The 22095-nt window shown below is 27.9% G+C and overlaps 1 protein-coding gene across 1 annotated transcript in view; it reads left to right on the forward strand.

Moving 5' to 3' along the window:
- The first annotated feature begins 2008 nt into the window (after positions 1-2008).
- The window catches only part of LOC117921758 (receptor like protein 21-like), a 95196-nt gene continuing 75109 nt past the window's right edge, over positions 2009-22095 (forward strand). Inside the window, exons 1-7 of the mRNA XM_034839719.1 lie at positions 2009-2418; positions 3449-3604; positions 3707-3781; positions 6823-6978; positions 7067-7132; positions 12668-12823; positions 12912-12986. Of these exons, the coding sequence (XP_034695610.1) occupies positions 2010-2418; positions 3449-3604; positions 3707-3781; positions 6823-6978; positions 7067-7132; positions 12668-12823; positions 12912-12986 (1093 nt within the window). The 5' untranslated portion in view covers position 2009. The remainder of the gene's footprint in view (positions 2419-3448; positions 3605-3706; positions 3782-6822; positions 6979-7066; positions 7133-12667; positions 12824-12911; positions 12987-22095) is intronic.

The raw sequence follows: 22095 nt of genomic DNA on the forward strand, positions 1-22095 counted from the left end.
TACTTAAAAAAGACATTCAATATGAAATTAATTAATTAATTTTTTCTATTTAAATAAATTTTTACATCCATTAATAAAATTTTATTGTTTATTTTTCACTTCAATATTTTTATTTTGTAAAATAAATAGAAATAAAATCAACAAATTAAACAATTGAATTAAGTTAGTTTAATTTTGCCACCTTTAAATTGGTAAATGAAGACTCTTATATTTGCTATTAACATGAACATCATGACTTCATTGAATCTCACAAGAAAATTTTAGTTTGAAAGATTTTATGCTTTAAACATGTGGCACATATTAAAGTGAGACCAAGTCTTCCCTATAATTTGTATCTATCACAATTTCTTTCCTAATGAATAGCCTTTTTGAATAGAATATAGACTTTAGCATGCATGGTGGGGCCTAGCTATCAAACTACTAGTCAAAACAACTCATGGGCAAGAATGATGTACCAACTAGATTAAGTATTCTCCATCTATTTACATATCAAGAGTAATTTAGTAGTATCTTTCTTGTGTACCTCATTTCTAGGCTTTCAATGGAGAGTTTTTTATCTTAAAATTTGACGTGGGTTTTCATACTAGTCTTGGTTCAGATATGTGAATGCAAAGGTTGCATCGAAGAAGAGAAGTAGGCTAAGTCATCTTACAAATTTTCAAGTTCAAATTAGATGCATCAAACATGTGCAACATATTTGATATAACTAATATTTTACCAAGCAACCAAATACTATATATATATATATATATAAATTTATTGATGATCAATGAATACCTACATGTATGGTATTGACACAGTTTGATAAATCTTTTAAAATAGTATTAGAATAACTTTGCTAAAAAAAGTAAAAATAAAAATAAAAATACACACACACACACACACACACACACACACACACACACACACATATATATATATATATATATATATATATATATATATATATATATATATATATATATATATATATATATATATATATATATAAAATAAAAAATTTTAAAAGAATATATATATTAGTGGTCCCACAACTCATTAGCTACTCATAAGCTTTATATCATTTTCTTAAAGTCAAGTCATTTACAATTATTTCTATATAACCTTCTCCATTGCGACAACTGTACAATATATTAATTGATTGAAAAAATCATCATGTCTTTTTTGATAGGATAGTTTTTTTTTTCAAAGAACTTTCAAATTCTTTATGTCTAGTGGTCCTACAATTCCCTATTCATTGGTATTTCATATTACCAACCATTTTACAAATAAGTTAATTTCACTCGGTAAATATACTTAACCACCAATGGTTTCCAATTTGTAGCACTCTTATAGATGTAGTTTGTTTTTAAATTTTATTTTTTAGAAGAATTGTAGGTAAAAATATTTTAGCTATATATGTTCAACAATTCTCTAAAAACAATTTATATAGATGGAATACGTTCATGGAAGTTCCAACTAATGAAATTTAAAACCAATGATGATTTAATGTATTTGTACTAAATCTTAGGGAGTGTGGACTAAAATTAGCCCTTTTACAAATATTTATAACTAGTATATTTATAGTCGTAGTATTAGAAGTTGATCATTTTCTTAAAAGGTTTACCATTGAAGTTAGTTGAATATAAAGTTAGGTGAACTTTACCATTGTTAAATTGGTAAATGAAGACTCTTAGATTTGATACTAACATGTACATCATGACTTCATTGAATCTCTCACAAGGAAATTTTAGTTTGAAAGACTTCATCCTTTAAACATGTGGCACATATTAAAATGAGGCCAAGTCTTCCCTATAATTTGTATCTATCACAATTTCTTTCCTCATAAATAGCCTTTTTGAATAGAATTAATATAGACTTTAGCATGATGGTGGGCCCTGTCAAACTATTAGTCAAGATAATTTGTAGGTAAGAACGATGGACCAACTATATTAAGTACTCTTCATCTATTTGCATATCAAGAGCAACTTAATACTATCTTTCTTTTGTACTTCATGTTTGAACTTTCAATGGAGAGTTTGTCATCTAAATATTTGATGTGGGTTTTTATATTACTCTTGGTTCAAATATGTGGATGCAAAGGTTGCATCGAAGAAGAGAAGATGGGTTTGCTTGAATTCAAGGCTTTTCTTAAATTGAATGATGAGCATGCAGATTTTCTTCTCCCTTCATGGATAGATAACAACACTAGTGAATGTTGTAATTGGGAGCGGGTTATTTGCAATCCCACCACAGGTCGAGTTAAGAAGCTTTTCTTCAATGATATAACGCGACAACAAAATTTCTTGGAAGACGATTGGTACTATTATGAAAATGTCAAATTCTGGTTACTAAATGTCTCCCTATTCCTTCCTTTTGAAGAACTTCACCATCTAAACTTGTCAGCAAACTCATTTGATGGGTTTATTGAGAATGAAGGTATGTTACCTCTCACCTTTAAAATTTCTTTTCACTTATACTCCAAACATTCGAAAGGAACTACTAGCATATGTTCTTAAAAGTGTTCAGGTGGAGACCAAATGGTCACTAGTAACTATTGAATTTAATATAAGAACAATTACTAATTATTAAAATTTATAATGTAAATTAACATTTAAACAGAACAATAAAAAAATTATTATTTTAGAAAACTATAGATTACATTAGCCTTATATATATAAGCATACTTGTTATTTATGCCATCATTTCACACTTAACCCAATAAGTGGGATTCAACTAAGAGTGAGTAATTTCACAATTATTAATTAATAGGAATACTTAGGCTCCCATATCCTTATCCTTTTTGTTGAATTGTCTTTCCTTATCTTCCATTCCTAAAAAGCTTGATTTCTATATTCCAAATTGATAGAGATTGGTTAAAGAAAGGTGATCACAAAATTTGACTATTGCTTTCAAATGAGGAATCACCATCTTCAAAATTTCACATTTACAAAAAAAAAAAAAAAAAAAAAAAAAACTAGCCTCGGGTAAGGTCCAAGCCTTATTGTTTTAAGCTGATGTCAGGTTGGTTTAATAATGAACAAAGTAAATCCCAACCCATGACCATCTACGCATTTCCAAATTCCACCCATCCACAACCCATTAATATGACATTTCCAGGGACAAAATTTAATCAATTAAAACTATTAGATGGATTCTCCATTCAATGTTAAAATGAATATAAAAACTTTAATTCAAAAAATAATTTCCCTATTTAGTTAGGATTCAAATTATAGGGGCACAAAACATGAAAATTTTCATGTTTAAAATTCACAAAGATCACAAAAACTCTTTAAAGCTCTATGGACTTTTTTATTTCTAACATTTAAACACAAAAATCACCAAATTGAATTAGAAACTTGGATGCATATTCTTATATTAAAGACATGTAAGCTTACATATTTAAATATGAAGATCTCAACTTGTAATTACATGCTTCTAATTAAAGTTATATTACTCTATTTTACAGGATTTAAAGGGTTATCAAGTTTAAAGAAATTGGAGATCTTGGACATAAGTGGTAATGAGTTTGACAAAAGTGCCTTAAAATCTTTGGGCACAATAACATCACTCAAGACATTGGCTATTTGCAGCATGGGACTGAATGGATCTTTTTCCATTCGAGGCATGTTATATGTCCACATTGTTTCTTTGAAATTAAGTAAAATATATTTCTAACTTTTAATGTTCCTTAGTTAATCTCTCTTTTGATTCATGTTTGTTGCAGAATTAGCTAGTTTGAGAAATTTGGAAGTGTTGGATCTAAGCTATAATCATTTGGAAAGCTTTCAACTATTGCAAGGTACTTCATTAACTTGCTAAAAAAACTTATGATATTTTGTTATTAAATTAAGGTAAGATTAACAAACAATTTCTTCTCATTAGTTACTTTTCTTTGTAATATCATTAAATTTGATATAAAGTAGTCTAAATCATCCTTTCAATTTATAAGTTTTAATTAAAACGCATCAAGCATGCACAAGATGTTTAATATAACTAATATTTTCATAAGTAATTGAATTTTTTTTATGAATTAATTAACTTGATTATCAATAAATGCTTACATGTATAAGATTAATATAGTTTCATAAGTATTTTAAAATTGTCTTACAACACACACACACACACACAAGGAAAATGAAAGGAGAAAAAAATAGAGAGGAAAAGTAAAAGAAAAGAAAAAAAGTGAAGAAAAATATAAAATTGATTAAAGTAAATACATTATTTTTATATGTTACTTTAACTTGTTTCACTTATTTTAATTCTTCAATGTAAAGATGAAAGATTTGAAAATGCATAAGTTTCTAATTATTTTTTTATTTTATTTTATAGTTTTTACAATCCAACCAAACATAATAAAATCATTTTCTTTAATTTTTTTTTTCTTTTCTTAATACTTTTCACGAACCCTTAAGTTATGTTTGGTTTGCAGAAAATATGAGGAACAGAAAATAGAAAAGAAAATTAAAAGGAAAGAAAAAGTGAAGTAAAATAAAAATAAATTTAAATTTAATAAATTATTTTTATATGCTACTTTAAACTTATTTCACTTATTTTAAATTATTTAAACTCATTTCTAATAAATAATAATGGAAATTGTAGAGAAGTTTGTGTTATTCAAGCTTTGCAATGACTTTTCAAGGTGAAGGAAAATATTCTTGCTGAAATTGAAAAAGGAAATACCTTCTTAAATAGCCTATTGACCGAAAACACATTACCCTAACATATACACACCCCTTTATTATTTATACAATCATTTAATACTTAATCCAGTTAGTGGGATTCTAGTGGTTGTTTCTATCTTGGTTTCCAATATTTCTGATTGATAGTGTTCGATTAATGAAATATCATAAATTTTGACCCCAATAAGGACCAATCCCTATTAAATGTAATTGGGTTGACCTAAGACTAAATGTTAGACCCTACTAATAAAAACCCATCTATTTGTTGGAGTCTAAATAACCCGACCTTAGGTAGGGCCCATGCCTTATTATTTTAAGATGTAGTCCAACTGGTTTGACACTGGATTGAGTAAAGCCCAACTTATGAGAATCTGTGCATTTCCATCCATCCACAACCTACTGGCATGGACAAACTTTGGTCAATTAAACCTATTATAAATGTATACAAAATTTTAAGTTCAAAAGATAATTTTCCTTATTTAGTTAGGATTCATATTAAAAAGGCACAAAGCACGAATTTTCATGTTTAAATTCACAAATATCACAAAAGCTCCTTCAAGCTCTATGGACCATTTTATTTGTAACATTATATTACTCTTAATTATCAAATTAACCAACAAATTCTTCTCATTAGTTATTTTTCTTTTGTAGTGTCATAAAATTTGATGTAAAGTAGTATTGGTCATCATTTCAACTTTCATGTTCCAATTAGATGCATCAAGCATGTGCAACATATTTGATATAACTAATATTTTTATAAGTAATTGATTTTTTTTTTCTATAAATCAATTAACTTGATTATCAATGAATACTTTCATACATGATATTGATGTAGTTTCATAAATATTTTTAAATAGTCATAGAAGTCTTTTATCTGATTCACTAGAAAGAAAAATAAACTATTCTAATGAAAATACTTGATGATTTGAAGTGATTGCTTTTGATTTTATTTGATTGCTACCATTATTAATTGTTAGAAATTGGCAACAAATACCCATTTTGCATCACTTCTATATGCATCGGGGGAATGAATTATATTTCATAGAGCTAACAGGACAAAACTCATACTTTTGGAATTATGGAAAAGGTTGCTAGACAGCTAATTAACCATTTATATTATGATTAAGACTAGTTGGGTTACAAATAATTCATATGGAGATTAAAAAAAACTATGTAATTTAGTTTAGTAGCTTGGGTGCTATTGTAATGATTAATGATCTTCAACTTGAACACATTTACTAGTGCTTTCTACTTGTATAGCTAAATTTATGTTACCACTTTGAACTACAGTAATTACATGAGAAGAAAGCTTTTCCTTAGTGATAATGCAAAAGAAATTAAGTATCAGTTTTTGTTAAACTAATAAGTGATAGTTTAGATATGGTTTGAATACACTTCCTTTCTTCTATTTTTTTATTTTGAAAAAAAAACTCTTTAATGAAATATAAGAAATCTTATATGTATAAAAAGTAAAGACTTAAACAAAAAAATTCTTCAAATTTTAAAAATTTCGAGAAGTATTTTGAAGAATTTGTATTTTTAGTATAATAATTCCTATATTTTGTATAAAAGTTTTTGTTCAAAAAAATAGAAGTGTATCCAAATTACAAATTAATTGTTAAATTAAGAATGTTTCTCAAATCAAAAGATAATGAAAGTTGTAGACAGTGTGCATTAATCAACCTTTGCAATTACTTTTTGAAGGTAAAAGAAAATACCTTATTACATAACATACAATGGCAGGTTCTGGTTTGTAAGAAACTAATAAATGATTAAGAATATGAATAAGACTTCCTTAATAATAGATATGGAGAGAAGAATAGTGGATGATAGGAGGTGAAAATCTTGTAATAAAATATCAATATCGGTTATAAGATAATCAACATTTTCTCTATTTCTTGTACCTATGTGATTAAGAATCTTGTAGCTCCCTTATTGAAATATAATATAAAAATATAAATAAACTATTTAGAAGTGCATGTAGTTTTCAACATGAGGAAGTTCAAAAGCAAGTTAATTATGATAATTTTCTATAGTCTATATTGAACACAAATTATTTTTGCTAAAGGTTCAATCGTTCTATGAAGGTTAAAAGTTTGAATTGTTTACATATGCAAATGTGAAATTTGAAATTTTATAATTTTTAATAATTTTCTTGTAGATTCGAAGAGCTTGTCCATATTCAAAAAGCTCGAGACCTTGAACCTCAATCACAACGAGTTCAAAAACACTAGCCTACAACAATTGAATATATTTACATCCCTTAAAAATCTTTCTCTAAGATGGAACTATGTTAGAGGATTTTTTCCGATCCAAGGTATGTGTAATTATTATTATTATTTTTAATGATAAAATATTAGAATTGTCAACATCTTTTATCTTTTTTCCCCTCAATGGTGTTGCAGAATTATGCACTCTAGAAAACTTGGTGATGTTGGACCTAAGTGGGAATTTCTTTATTGGCATGCAAGGTAAATACAAAGTGAAGTTTTGGTTATATATATATATATATATATATATATATCATGTAAGAACATAACTAAAATCAACATTCTTTGCCTATCAATTTGTGCATGACTATTATTTAGTTATTCTTCGTAACATAATTGAAAGAATGTCTAGGTGTACAACATTTAAGAATTTTACATGGCACAATGAAAAACATGGTAATCAATGTATGCAATAAAATTCTAATAGTTGAAAAAGAATTTTCTTGTAATTTTATGTTCGTGTATAGTAATCAAAGAGAAAATCATGAAAATGTATATTAGTTAGACTTTATATATCAATAGACAAAAAAAAAAAAAGATTAGTTCCTTAACTTATCCTAAAATTTTCTAGATAACAAGGAGTTTTTTTTTTTGGGGGCTATAAGGTTTACAACCTGAAAAGTGAAGATGATTAATATTAGTAATATAATTTTGAAATATAAAAATTAATGAAATAATGTTCTCTATAACTATAACTGCAACTGCAACTATTAATAAAAGATAATAAAGGTACTTTAGACTTTGAATCCATGGTTAGGTTTGCAATTTTTTGATGATCAATAAAGCTACAACTTATGCTGCAAAAGGCTATACAAAATGTATTAGGAGCATTACTAAGCTCATTTATCAATAAAAGAAATCCAGTAATACTTTGATTGGAAAAAACCTAGAATCATGTTTGATATATATAATAGGTGAAGAAACAAAATAACAATTCCATGGTATTAGTTAGTTTCATATCTCTTTTGTTATATGGAATAACTATTCCATTTTAAAATAATTATTTCATCTTATCGCTAGAACAAAAAATTTCAGGTTGTTATATGGCCTTTTGGGTTTCTTAACAATTTAAGCATTTATGGGTCACCCATATATATATAGGAAGATTAAAAAAAAATTTATATGGTGACAAGGGTAGACACCCATAAATGTACATATAATTATTTAAATAAAAATATCAATAAGAAACAATATACAACAAAATCGAAAATTTTAATCTTCTTAAATTTTAAAAATAAAAACTAAATGAAAAAAAAATTAAGAAGTAAAAAAAATAATAAAAAGGTCAAGAATACAAATAGAGAAGTAAACAAAATAAAAAAATACATAAATTAAAATTAAATTTTAAAAGAAAAAATACATAGATTAATATGAACACTAAATGAGGTTTTTTGAGATAGACTTAGTTAGACTTGAACCATATGGATATTAAAAAAAATAAAAAAATTCAAAGAAATAAAAACTAATTAGATGCTAAATATTGGATTAAAATAACCAAATGAATAAAGAGTAATTATTAATTTTTAACATTTTTTATTCCCTAGAATTATTATTTTGTGTATTAAATGTATTCTGATCAGTGTAGTGGTAAAAAAAATGTAGTTAAGAATACTATGAAGAATAATAATGGTGATGATAATGGTGACGATAATGGTGACGACACTTAATACCTTTTATTGTACAGTTAGAAAAAATGAGGTTCTTGATCTTTATGGAGATTATCATTACTCATCCGCAAGCATGTTGATAGTTGAAACTACTCAATTATCAAAAATTGAATTTCTAACCTTCAATTTTTCTCTCTCAAATGTATATGTGGGTGAGAAAGCACTAGGAAGATTATAAGATCTCACATGTATATGAGTCATAGGATAAAAAATATAGAGACAATACTAGCATTTATTTGATCTAGTGGCAAATAGAGAAATATAACATAACCATAACCATAATGTTCTAACCTTATATATATCAGAACCATGTTTCCTTCATTCAATTTTGCAACTTTTTCTTTTCAAATTAGAATGTAACTCGTAGGATCCATTGCCCATCAAAATTTTGAATCGAATATTATAAGATATTTCACATTTCAACCTACTAAAGCATGAGCTTCAATGTTCTCATGCACTTTTGGCTACTAAGTTAAAGAACCCTTTGAGGATAAATGGAGTTTCTATGAGTAGCAAAGCATTATAATCACAAAGTCTTATCAGTGATATACAATTTGACCAAGAACTTATTCCCAACTATTTTATGACTTTTATGCCTTTTCTTGGCTACTTGTAGGCAAGCTAAAGAAATTTTCTGGTTTGTTCAAGTCTAAAAAGTGGTTTCAAGTTTAGGGCCAAGCTTGGGCTGCACCTAGGTCCTTGGGCCTTGTTCAGCTCCACGTTTAAACCAACCTTGAGTCCATCTTTGTAATTTTTCTCCCAATTCATTGATTAATATTAGGATTTTATAGAGCCTATAAATTGACCAACTAAATAAAGTAGGTTCATAAACTTTTAGGTGAAAATTTTCTCTCTAATAAATGTTAATTCAAGAGTCTCCATAATTTTTTTATATTCATATTAATTAGTATTTAAACCAACCTTACTATATTAAAGTCAAATACCAAATAGTGAACACTATATCTGCTACTACCACTATGATGGTCACAAACATAGAATGCTCCTTTTTTTAGAGTCAATTGATGCTTATAAACAACAACTTTGTTTGAAAATAAAATACATCGAGTGATTGCATCAAGCGATTGATGTAATAATTGCATACTTGATCTTGATAATGCTAATATGAGTTGACTAAATAAATGAGTATTTACTTATAAGGTAGCCCATAGAACATTATTTGTGGAAATATTCATGCACCTCTACATATGTTCGTGATAACTTAGGTTGATAAATTTAAGAAGAACAAATTCATAACCTTGGGCATAGTTAGTAAGAAATTTCACCAATAGAGTTTGGTATCATGATTCTAATTGTTCAAATTGTTTTAATGGAGTATTTTAAATTGCATGTTAATTTGCTTCTAATAAATGGAGAGAAACCAATTCAAGAAGAGAATTGTACTCAAGTTATGTATAGCATTCATGAAGATGTAGAAAATATTGATGAACTTACTTTTGAGCAAGTTGAAATCATAATTAAATAAAAGAACAAACCCAAGGGTTAAGATTGTCAAGTAAAACTTTAATTAAAATTTATTGATTTTTTAAATGCCTATTAGAGGAGCAATAGAAGTTCTAGATAGAAAGTAAGAACTTTTCTAAGGAATCACTTGTTAGATTTTAAGTGATCAATAAATATAATGTCCAATTTATTCTAAAGAATAACTTGATTTGAATTTAAAGTTATTATTGATATTTGTTTATAATGGATGTAGTTAATCAACTTAACATAGTAAAAAACACATAAATTTTTCAAAATACCTTCTAGTTGTTGGGTATATTTAAGTAGTCATCCATATCTCATTATCTTTTCACTCACATACTAATCTACTTATTGAGTATTTACCAATTACAAGTAGGTTGAAAGTTACTTGAATTTAAGTCACTAATCAATGTTAACTTGATAACAAATAAGTCTCTCTTTGAAACTTGTTTTACAAGATAGCGAAATGTAGTCGATCAATCATCAAAACAATGTTTAAGCATTAGGATTTAGTTGTTATTTTTTATTTTTTATTTTTTGTGCTTAAACAAAGACAAAAATTATAAAAAGTCCTTAAAAGTACATAGTAATTGAATTTAATCTATACATCAAACAAGAACAAACTAGTCTTGGATTTAAAATTCATCAGGTTTTGTAATTATAATTCCTAAAAATTTGTAAGACAACAAAATTATTGGACACTAGGTTATTGGGTGTGTATGACTAAGAGGTGAAGGAGGGTTCATCTTATACAAAGGATGATTTGATTAATTTTAAAGATTGGATAAACAATAATTGCATATTCAAGTAAAAATAACATTGCTAAAAAGGAAAATAAGTATTTTAGTCCTCAAACCTAAAATGGCTAAAAATTTTAATTAATACAATACAACTTCACCTACAAACAAAAAAAAAAAACCTAAAACTTTTCAATAGCACAACTAAGTCCATTTATCAAAAGCTCTATGAACAACAACAACTATCAAATCACATAAATCATGTTGTTTTCAAAGTGCCCTTGATGTTTTAAAACTTAAGATATTACATAAAAATCAACCAATAGTGTATGACATTATAAAAAACATATCCAAATCCATTGTTGAACTTAAACTGAATTCAACTTTATATGCATAGTCGCAAGTGGGTCTTTTTGTCTTTCAATTTGGGTCAAATTCATATGTTAGTTTTTTACACGACAAGGGATTATCAAGGTGATAATTCATGCATATATATAGTATTGCTAATATAAAAAAATATGGTAAATGCAATTTTTTTGTATTCACTCACCATTTGGCATATCAATAAGAAAAAAATATATAATAGGTGTTATCAATAATATTACTCATCACTAGAAATTATAATTTTTCATTTGTTGTCACTATTTATGCACTTTGGAAAGCTTGCTAGGTACAACAAATTAGCTCAATGAAGAAATTGATCAATTCCTTCATTTCTAAATAAATTTGCATATACACTAGAATAAAAACAACTTTTTAACTTAACAAGTTGGCTGAGTCTCAGAACTTAGTAGGTTGAAGGCATAAACTTCCATCCAAACTCATTTACTGGCATCACATGTTGGAAAAATAAATAAAAATCAAAACACTTGAGTATAGTTGCAAACCAATCTAAATATAGAGTGAGATCTACCTTTCTTTGAAAGTTTAGAACAAATTTTTATTTTTATGATAAGACTATGCAGTACTTATCCCTCTCTTACAAGTCTATAATCAGTCCAAAGCATGGGATATTGCATAAATTCTTGAACTCAATTAGCCTTTAATCCATGCCTTTCAAGTAAATGTAAAACCCGGTGTACTTGTTCTTGATTCACATCCTTGTCACTATTATCATTACTTGTTCTTGAATATAGAACCTTATTGTCCATTAACAAGTGGGCCTATGTTCCTCCATTATTCAAGAGTATTATGTTTTGTTCATCATTAGTTGGTCTTGCTCTAAAGCTTCTTTTTTATGACTATCAATAACCATACTTAGATACCAAAATTTATGCAAGAGAGCATGTACTTTATACAGTCAAGAACTCATGAGTTTAGATTTTGTTATCTAGGTAAAAGAATAAATTGGTTTGTTAAAATAGCTAGCATTAGGTATCTATTCAATTCCTATCTTAGACAATAAAGATAGAAGTGACAAAATACATTCTTATTAAGAAACATTTGATACCAAAAGTGATGTAAGACAACATAGATCCTCTATTCAATCAAGTTTAAGGCTTAGATGAACCTATGAATTTATATTAATTAATTGGGAAAGAGAATAAATAGGCTAAGTAGAAGTGATAGGATTGTAATAGCATTAAGTTATTGATCTTGTTTAGGTCTTCTACCAAATTAGAGAAGAAACAAACAAAAGTAATCAAACGTGTTAGTGATAATTATATCTACTTAACATTGAGATAGTAGTTGTACTAATGGTAATTATATTATTTCTTAAGAGTTTAAACAATATATATTGAAAATAGTTTTAAAGGTTTAGCAACTGCTAAGGTTATAATCAACTACGAGCTTTTTATTTTTAAAAATATGAAATATTAATATCTTTACTTTCTTTGATCTTCTTGTAGGTTTTAAAAGTTTGCCTAAGCTGAAAAAGCTGAAAATCTTAAATCTTGATTTGAATGGGTTCAACAAGACCATTATAAAACAGTTGAGTGGACTCACATCCCTTAAAACACTAGTTGTAAGCAACAACGATATTGAGGGACTTTTTCCTTCCCAAGGTATTGCTTATTCTTTTAATATCCTTAGTAACCACTCTACCATAATTTATTTTTTCAATTTTATTTTCTTTCTTGAACCATCTTACAGAATTATCTATTTTTGGAAACTTGATGACACTGGATTTAAGCTGGAATAGATTCAATGGCTCCCTATCAATCCAAGGTAAATTCTAATTAGAATTATCATTATATTTAGGACATATAATAAATCAATTAAATTGTTTTATCTATTATCATTACTTGGTTATTTGGATTTTCTTGATATTGTTTAGCATTTTACATAGGAAAATGAAATGGAAAAAATCAACCCATGCTTAGTGTTTAAGCATTGGGCTAGAAGTATATTTGTCTTCCCAATTTAATCAAAGAGAAAAGTCATAATTTAATTTATACCTTATATTGATTGAAGAGGTTAGACTATTTTTGGATTTAATGGTCAATATTTGTTGAAGATAGGGTTTCCTAAATTTGATCAAAAGAACTTCAATTTAAATTACCATAACTACATAAAGTTGTGACTAGCATAATTAAACTTTTTTATCAATAGATGTTCATAGGCTAGTATTATAATCCCACACACACAAATAATCAAAATTTGAAATTAGTCTTCAAATAACTATGCAATATACGAAACTACAAAATGAATGGTAGGTCATAATCAATTAAATTCGTACTATATTCAATGATGGTTAATGCGTGTGAAGTAAAAGTTTTGGCCTGAGTGTAAGGGCTCGCTTGCTCCTATATAGATGTTATTCACTTTGGGTCAAGGCCTACTTTAAAATATCTCTATACGTTTATGAGAAGTCTACTAAATATAAAGTCGTAGAAACTTTTCTTCTTAGGTGATGTGGAATTTCACATTAGGACCAACATTTTATATATTTTGAAAACATAATTTAATTAACATTCTAGAACTAATTATTAGTTATCCATTTATAATCCTTGAGGAAATTCTTTTTACCTATGAAAATTATATACTTCTAGTAATTACCTTTAATTTCTCATTTACAACTTCCTAAAATAATATGAAAAATGACAAGGTGTTTAATATGAGCCAATATGGGTGGAATATGCAGTGAGACTCACAATGCTCAATATAATACTAGAATCTATGTCATCTAATAGCAATGAAAGTACTAAGTAATAGAAACAATTGTTTTGGGTACTTCATGCAATTGGCCTTGTAAAAAAAGAAATATAAGGAAGTTGGACTCATTTACTAGCAATTTAACATATGACTAAAACCTATTGAAGAATTTGCAATAACACATACTTTGGTCATGTCCAAACTTATTGCACACTGTGCAAAAAAGGGTAGTGCTCGAGGATGCTTCCACATAAGAAAGACCCTACTTAATTGTTACAAAGGTTGTTTTCCCACTTGTGGGAGTCTTAACCTTGATAATATATTACATGTTGTGTTTATCATGTACAAACTTTTCTTTACTAAATATTTCTTTAATGATCTTGGACCTATGATTAAATATTTCATTAGTATTGGTCATGTCGGTCCTCAACTTTTCAATTTTTAGAGTTAAATCTTTATCTTTATCATTGATAGTTTTATGTTCAGTCCCTAGAAACTTCACCTTATTAACAATATGTTCATTTAATATGTTGATATTTTAATTTTCAAAGAATCATAGAGCTCATTAATTTTAATGTCTTTTTATTCACTTTTATACTTTCACCCTTTGTTTTTAGTTTTCCTATAATAAGGCATCATAGACCCCATGTACATCATTAAAATAAAACTCATTTTTTTTCATTAGGATTCAATTAACCCAATGGATCATAATCAAAATTAGCTACATATGAACAACAGCAATAAGATTATCATTTTATACATCTTTACTTTCATTTGAGTTCTTAGCCTAACAATCATCAAACATGGAATTACTCCAAGTCACCTACATAGCCTTCATACCTAATGTTTTTAAGGCAAGGACAATCAACAACCATGTGTCCCATTCCCCCATAATTAAAGCACTCAATTTTCTTTTTCTTAGATGAACTCTTTTCTTTTTTCATTTTGTTTAATTCAAATCCCTTTCGCTTTTTAGAGTCTAATTTAGTGAAAGATCTTTTGTGAGGTTCCATGGCTTTTTAAAACTTTTTAAAGAAAAATGAAAGCTCAACATATGTTAAACATTGGTCATTATATTCTTTAGACTCATTACTTTCTTTCATAGAAGCTTTTAGGGCTTCATCCTTAGGCCTCATAGAATTAGGTAAGGGCATCTTATAAGTTTGAAGGGATTCCATAAGTTCATTAACTCTAATTGAATCAATGTCTTTGTCTTTGTTTTCCTCTATGGTAGTTTCCTTAGGTACCTACAAGGAAGAAAGAGATCTAAGGATTTTTTTTATCTAGCTTAGATTCAAGAATCTTCTCCCCTACATTAAGCTTGAGTTGCAAATATTCTCAACTCATCATAGAATTTAGAAAATATTTCATCTTTCCACACATTGTAATACCCTCAAACTTGACATGTAACATTTATATTTTCAACAAAATTTTGCAAACATATACATATATATCAAGCCTTTTTAACGTGTTTTGCATGTTATAATCCTATGAAAGTCATCAGAACTAGCATCATTAAAGATGCTATAGAAGGCCCTCACTTTTCCTCATGGTCTTTGTTATCAAATTTATCCTATTCATTTTTTGCCTTTAGTTTAGCAGTAGATTTACTATTTCCATCAAATATTAATGGAGGTCCTCATCCAAATTCAACTACATTCCAAACATGTTCTTTTAACATTTAAAAAAAAAATCATATGATCTCTTTTTTGGAAACTTCTTAGAAATAGTTTAGGCATTAATTATTTGATTTTATTGAGTGATTGAATTTCAATCCATTGAATTATGCAACAATTTAATTGTAAATCATGTGATTACTAAGTAATGTTAGATTGATAGGTTTGTAAATCAAGAATATAATCTAGCAGTTCAATTGGATTATTCAATCTTTCCCTTCATTTCACAGACATTTGGATTTACCTTAAAATCTCTATCACATATATACAACCCATATATGATTCTCTCTAGACTTAGCCTTATTTTCTTGCTAAGTGGTTTTAAAGGTCTATAATTTTACTATCTTTCATCCCTCAGTCGGATGAAAAGTCTTAGAATTGTCCAATGTTAGGTAGAATTTTTGCAAAAGCTTTTATTTGATTTTTAAAAAAATTGTTCTTAAAAATAAGTGTTAATGAATATTCACAATATAAAACAATAAATTACATCTCAGTTAACCTCAAGATACTATTTATTATTGGTGACTCATCTTAGTCATTTCTCAAATGTATTTAAGAAAATCATATGATGCACCTAATCAAATGTATTTAATCTCCATATATATTTAAAAATATAGCATATGATGCACCTAGTTAAAAAAAAATACTATAATTGAAATTAAATATAGACTTTAAGTTTCAATTATGCAAAAAATATATAAAAAGTTTTAAAATTGAAAGAAAAACATATTTTAATAAATAATAAGTAGTTTGAAGCATTTATTTCTAGAAGTAGAAAAAGATTAGGGATCATAAAAGTTGAAAGAAGAATAATTTGGAAGTCATAAAAAAATTTTAAAAAAAATTGTACAGAAATTCTAGGAAATTTTTTTAAAAAATTAATTTTTAAGAGCAACCAGAATTTGAGAAGAAAGTGGAATAGTATAAAGGTAAAAATAAATTTTAAAGTGACTAGTAATTATTATTATAGTAATATGTGCAAAAATTAAATAAAAAAGTGATTCAAGTAAGAACAATTTTTAGAGTAAAAGATAATAATATGAGAAGTCATAAATATTAGGGTCATTGTCAAATATATTAATATAGGTAAAAATAGCTATTAGTAATATAGATACTTCAAAGAAAAGTAGATAAATGTTCCTATTTATAAGAAATAATAAAATTATTATTTTTCATTTTGGTATGAAGCAAGCAAAAAATGATAGATGTTGAATTGAGGTTTACCAATTTAAGGTGTTTCACTTAAATCATTTTAATTTTTTTAAGAACAATGTCTTCTCTTACATTAATTGTTTTGATTTTCTTTTGATAAATTTTACAACTTCAACCAATTTGGAGATATTGGATTTGAGTGGTAAAGAAATTTTAAAGAAAGTGTATTTTTAAAATATTTAATTTTCTTTCTTTCAAGTTTGCTAGGGGCACCAAACAAGAGAATGATTTTAAATTTTTTTTTTCTAAATTTTTTCTTTCATTTTCTTTTTTTTTTTTCCCTACTTTATTTCCTTTTCCTCAAACTTTCCAACTAGTAAACGGAGCCTAAGAAAAATAGGAAAAAGAATCTTGTAGTATTTTTTTTTTTAAGTATTTTTTCTTACCTTTTTGTATTTTCTCCAAATATAAAAAAATTATTTTCTTTATTTTTTATTTTCCTTCCTGATTTTTAGGAACCAAATATACTTTAAATAAAAATTAATTTTAAATTAGGAGATACAAAGATTTAAGGAAAAACAAAAAAAAAGATATAAGGAAATTGAATTTTTGAGAGTAAGTATATATAATCAGATTGCTTCATTTAATACAAAATTTGAATAAAAAAATTCTTTCAATGAGAATTCAAGGAAAGGAAAAAACATCTTTATCTATAGATTATAAAAATAAATTACTTAAAAAAAATTCTAACATCATATATATTCATCTTCCTTTTTATGGATTCGAAAAACTCAACAATTTAGAGAAAACATATTCAAGAAAGAACAATTTTTGGAGTAAAATTTTATTATTTAAGAAGATCATAAATATTGTTGTCATTATAGAATATAATAATGGTAAAAATATTTGTTGGGAATTTAGATACTTTTATAGAAAAGTAGACAAAGTGCTCTAGTTTATAAGAATAATGCATTTCCTTTGTTTAGTATGAAAAAATGTAAAATGATGGTATTTGATCATTTTTAAGGTAGCAAACATTTTATTTTATTTGTATTTAAGAACAATGTCTTTTCTTATACAATGTTATTTTAATGTTCTTTTGATAGATTTTGCAAGCTTAAGCAATTTGGAGATATTGGATTTGAGTGATAATTTATTCAGTTCCATCATCTATAAGATTGATGTATTCTCTAAAGTCTTTTTTGACTTTTTCCTTTCTATTAAAATTAATAGAAAAAGAGATTTTGATAAATAATAAGTATATTGAAACATTTATTTCTAGAAGTAGAGAAAGATGGAGGATCATAAAAGTTCAAAAAAGAATAATTTGGAAGTCATAAAATTTTGGAAAAAGAATAATTCATAGAGACCTCATTAACAACAAGTAACAACTAATTGTAAGTAACCATGAAAAAAGTAAGGAGAAAAATAAAGGAAAATCAAGGAAAGTGGCAAATTTTTTCATCCCCATAAAAAATGATAAGGAAGAAAAAGGTGAAGAAAGTTTAAAGAAAGTATATTTTTCAAAACTTGAATTTTCTTTCCCTTAAAGTTGGTATGGACAACCAAACAAGAAAATGATTTTTAAATTCTTTTTTGACCTTTTTCTATCATTCTTTTTTTTTTCCTTACTCTATTTCCTTTCCCTCAAACTTTCTAGGTAGTAAACAATACCTAAGATAAATAGGGAAGAAAATATTTTATCATTTATTTATTTAGTATTTTTCTTACCTTTTTTTTTATATTTTATCCAAATATAAGAAAACTATTTTTCTTTATTTTTTCTTTTCCTTGTTGCTTTTCAAGAATCAAGCATACTTTAAACTCTAATTAAGAGTTACATAGATTTACAGAGAAACAATGCAACTGGTAACAAAAAATTAAGGAAATTTAATTTTTGAGAGTAAGTATAATGAGATTGGTTTGTTTGATACAAAATTTGAATAAAAATTCTTTTAATGAAAATTCAAGGAAAGGAAAAAAAAAAAACAACTTTATCTCTAGACTATAATACTAAATCACTTTAAAAATCTCCTAACATTGTTTATGTTTATCTTTCTTTTTATGGATTTGAAAAACCCAATAATTTGGAGAAAACTGATCCAAGGAAGAATAATTTTTAGAATAAAAGATTATTATTTAAGAAGATCATAAATATTATAGTCATTGTTGAATATGATAAATGATTAAAAAAAAGGTAGGAAATTTAGATACTTTTATAAGACAACATTTTTCTAGTTTGGTATGAAAAAAGGTAAATTGATAGGCTTTGATCATTTTTTAAGGTAGTTTGTTTATATCATTTTAATTTATTTTGATTTAATAACAATAACTTTTATTACACTAGTTATTTTGATTTTCTTTTGATAGATTTTGCAAGCTTAAGCAATTTGGAGGTATTGGATTTGAGTTATAATTCATTTAGTGGGATCGTTCCATCATCTATAAGATTGTTGTCTTCTCTCAAGTCTTTATCTCTAGCTGGAAATCTCCTCAATGGTTCCTTACCAAATCAAGGTACATATATTGTGATTACAGGTTTTTCTATTTTCTTTTTTAATATCTTGTTTGTTCTTTATGCCAATGAAGTCATGCATGTCTATTAATTTTTGGTATTTAATAAAAAACTTTATTCTTAATTCATAAAGACCTCATCAACTATAAGTAACAACTAGTTGTAAGTTTGGGGGCATTGACAAGACGAGGAGATGATTGGTTACATGTCTTATTCTCTTTTGTAAGCTTCTGCCAATTGAATAAGCTTCAAGAGTTAGATCTTTCTTACAACTTATTCCAAGGGATCCTTCCTCCATGTTTGAATAATTTGACATCTCTGAGGTTATTGGATCTCTCTTCCAACCTATTCTCCGGAAATCTTTCTTCCCCTCTATTACCTAATCTCACATCCCTGGAGTACATCGATCTCAATTACAATCATTTTGAGGGTTCATTCTCTTTCAGCTCTTTTGTTAATCACTCCAACCTTCAAGTGGTCAAACTTGGAAGGAATAACAACAAATTTGAGGTAGAAACTGAATATCCAATTGGTTGGGTTCCCCTGTTTCAGATGAAAGCTCTTGTGCTATCCAACTGTAAGCTCATCGGTGACCTTCCTGGTTTTCTTCGACACCAATTAAGATTAACCGTGGTTGATCTCTCCCATAATAACTTGACTGGAAGTTTCCCCATTTGGCTGCTTGAAAACAATACAAGACTAGGATCTCTGGTTTTGAGGAATAACTCTTTAATGGGTCAACTACTTCCCCTGAGACCTAATAGTCGTATCACTTTATTGGATATCTCAGACAATCGACTTGATGGGGAACTTCAACAAAATGTGGCTAATATGATTCCAAATAATGAGTTTCTAAATTTATCCAACAATCCTCCCCTTCATTTCATCCATATTTGGATCTACCTTTAAATCTCTATTGCATACAACCCATATATGATTCCCTCTAAATTTAGCCTTCATTTCTTGCTAAGAGGTTTTAAAAGCCAGCAATTTAATTTACTTTCATCCTCTAGATTGATGAGAACTCTTATATTTATCCAATAATAGGTAACATTTTTGCAAATGATTTTATTTGATTTTTTTAATTGGTCTTTGTAAACTGCAGAGAATATGTAAGCTGTATATTTATTCATAACAGAAACATCTCTATTTACACATGCTATGCTAGTCTATCTAAGGTAAGTCTCCTATATTTACATCCTATAATCAAGCCTATAATCAATACATAACTAAGGTAAGTCAACTACATAAATAAGGTAGATTATGATTCTGATTCTGTAACACTCCCCCTCAAGCTGGAGCATAAATGTTAATCATGCCTAGCTTGTTACAAAAATATTCAACCCAAGTTCCATTTAACGCCTTTGTGAAAATATCTCCCAGTTGTTCTCCAGTCTTCACATAACCTGTGGAAATCAGATTTTCTTGAATCTTCTCACGAATAAAGTGACAATCTACTTCAATATGTTTAGTTCTTTCATGATATACTGGATTTGAGGCGATATGAATAGCTGCTTGGTTGTCGCACCCAAGTTTTGCTGGCATGGGAGTCTTTATTCCAATCTCAATTAGAAGATGATACAACCACATAATTTCACACGTGGCTTGCGCCATGGCTCTGTATTTTGATTCTGCACTAGACCGAGATACCACATTCTGCTTCTTGCTCTTCCAAGATACAAGATTCCCACCAACAAAGACACAAAATCCTGTTGTGGATCGTCTATCAGCTTTGGATCCAGCCCAGTCAGCATCTGTAAAACACTCAATTTGAGCATGTCCATGATTGCTGTACAATATGCCCAGACCAGGAGCTCTTTTCAAATAACACAAAATCTGCTCCAAGGCTGCCCAATGCTTCACTGTAGGTGCAGACATAAACTGACTGACAATACTAACTGCATAAGCAATGTCTGGGCGAGTCACTATAAGGTAATTCAATTTCCCAACCAATCTTTTGTATCTTTCTGGATTATCAAATGGATCACCATCATCTTTCGTCAAATGTACATTAGGGATCATCGGTGTGCTACATGGCTTGGCTTCCATCTTTCCAGTTTCTGCAAGTAAGTCAAGAACATATTTCCTCTGTGACAAGAAGATTCCTCTTTTGCTTCTTGATACTTCTACTCCCAAGAAATATTTTAGCTCGCCCAAGTCCTTTGTGTGAAACTTGGAATGCATAAACAATTTGAGAGAAGAAATTCCTGCACAATCACTTCCTGTAATGACAATGTCATCAACATAAACAACGAGAAGAATAATACCATTTGCTGACTGTTTATAGAAGACTGAATGATCAACTTTGCTTTTGTTCATCCCAAACTCTTGAATCACCTCACTAAACTTGCCAAACCAAGCTCGAGGACTCTGCTTCAATCTATAGAGAGATTTTCTGAGATGACACACTTTCCCATACTCCCCCTGAGCAACAAACCCAGGTGGTTGCTCCATATATACTTCTTCCTGGAAATCTCCGTGAAGGAATGCATTTTTGATATCCAGCTGGTGCAGGGGCCAATGCTGAGAAGCAGCAATTGATATAATTAGGCGGACTGAAGCAAGTCTGGCTACTGGAGAGAAAGTATCAGAATAGTCCACCCCATAAGTCTGAGCATAGCCTTTAGCTACAAGTCTGGCTTTCAGTCGTGCCACTGAGCCATCAGGATTAACTTTTATTGCAAAGACCCACTTACATCCCACAACGTTCTTTCCTATTGGTAAATCAACTAGATTCCATGTGTGATTGACTTCTAGAGCTTGTATTTCCTCAAGCATTGCATTATACCATCCAGGGTGATTCAAGGCTTCCTTGACAGTTTTGGGAATAGAGACAGAA

Source organism: Vitis riparia, chromosome 9, assembly GCF_004353265.1.
Source record: "Vitis riparia cultivar Riparia Gloire de Montpellier isolate 1030 chromosome 9, EGFV_Vit.rip_1.0, whole genome shotgun sequence".
Classification (NCBI taxonomy): domain Eukaryota; kingdom Viridiplantae; phylum Streptophyta; class Magnoliopsida; order Vitales; family Vitaceae; genus Vitis; species Vitis riparia.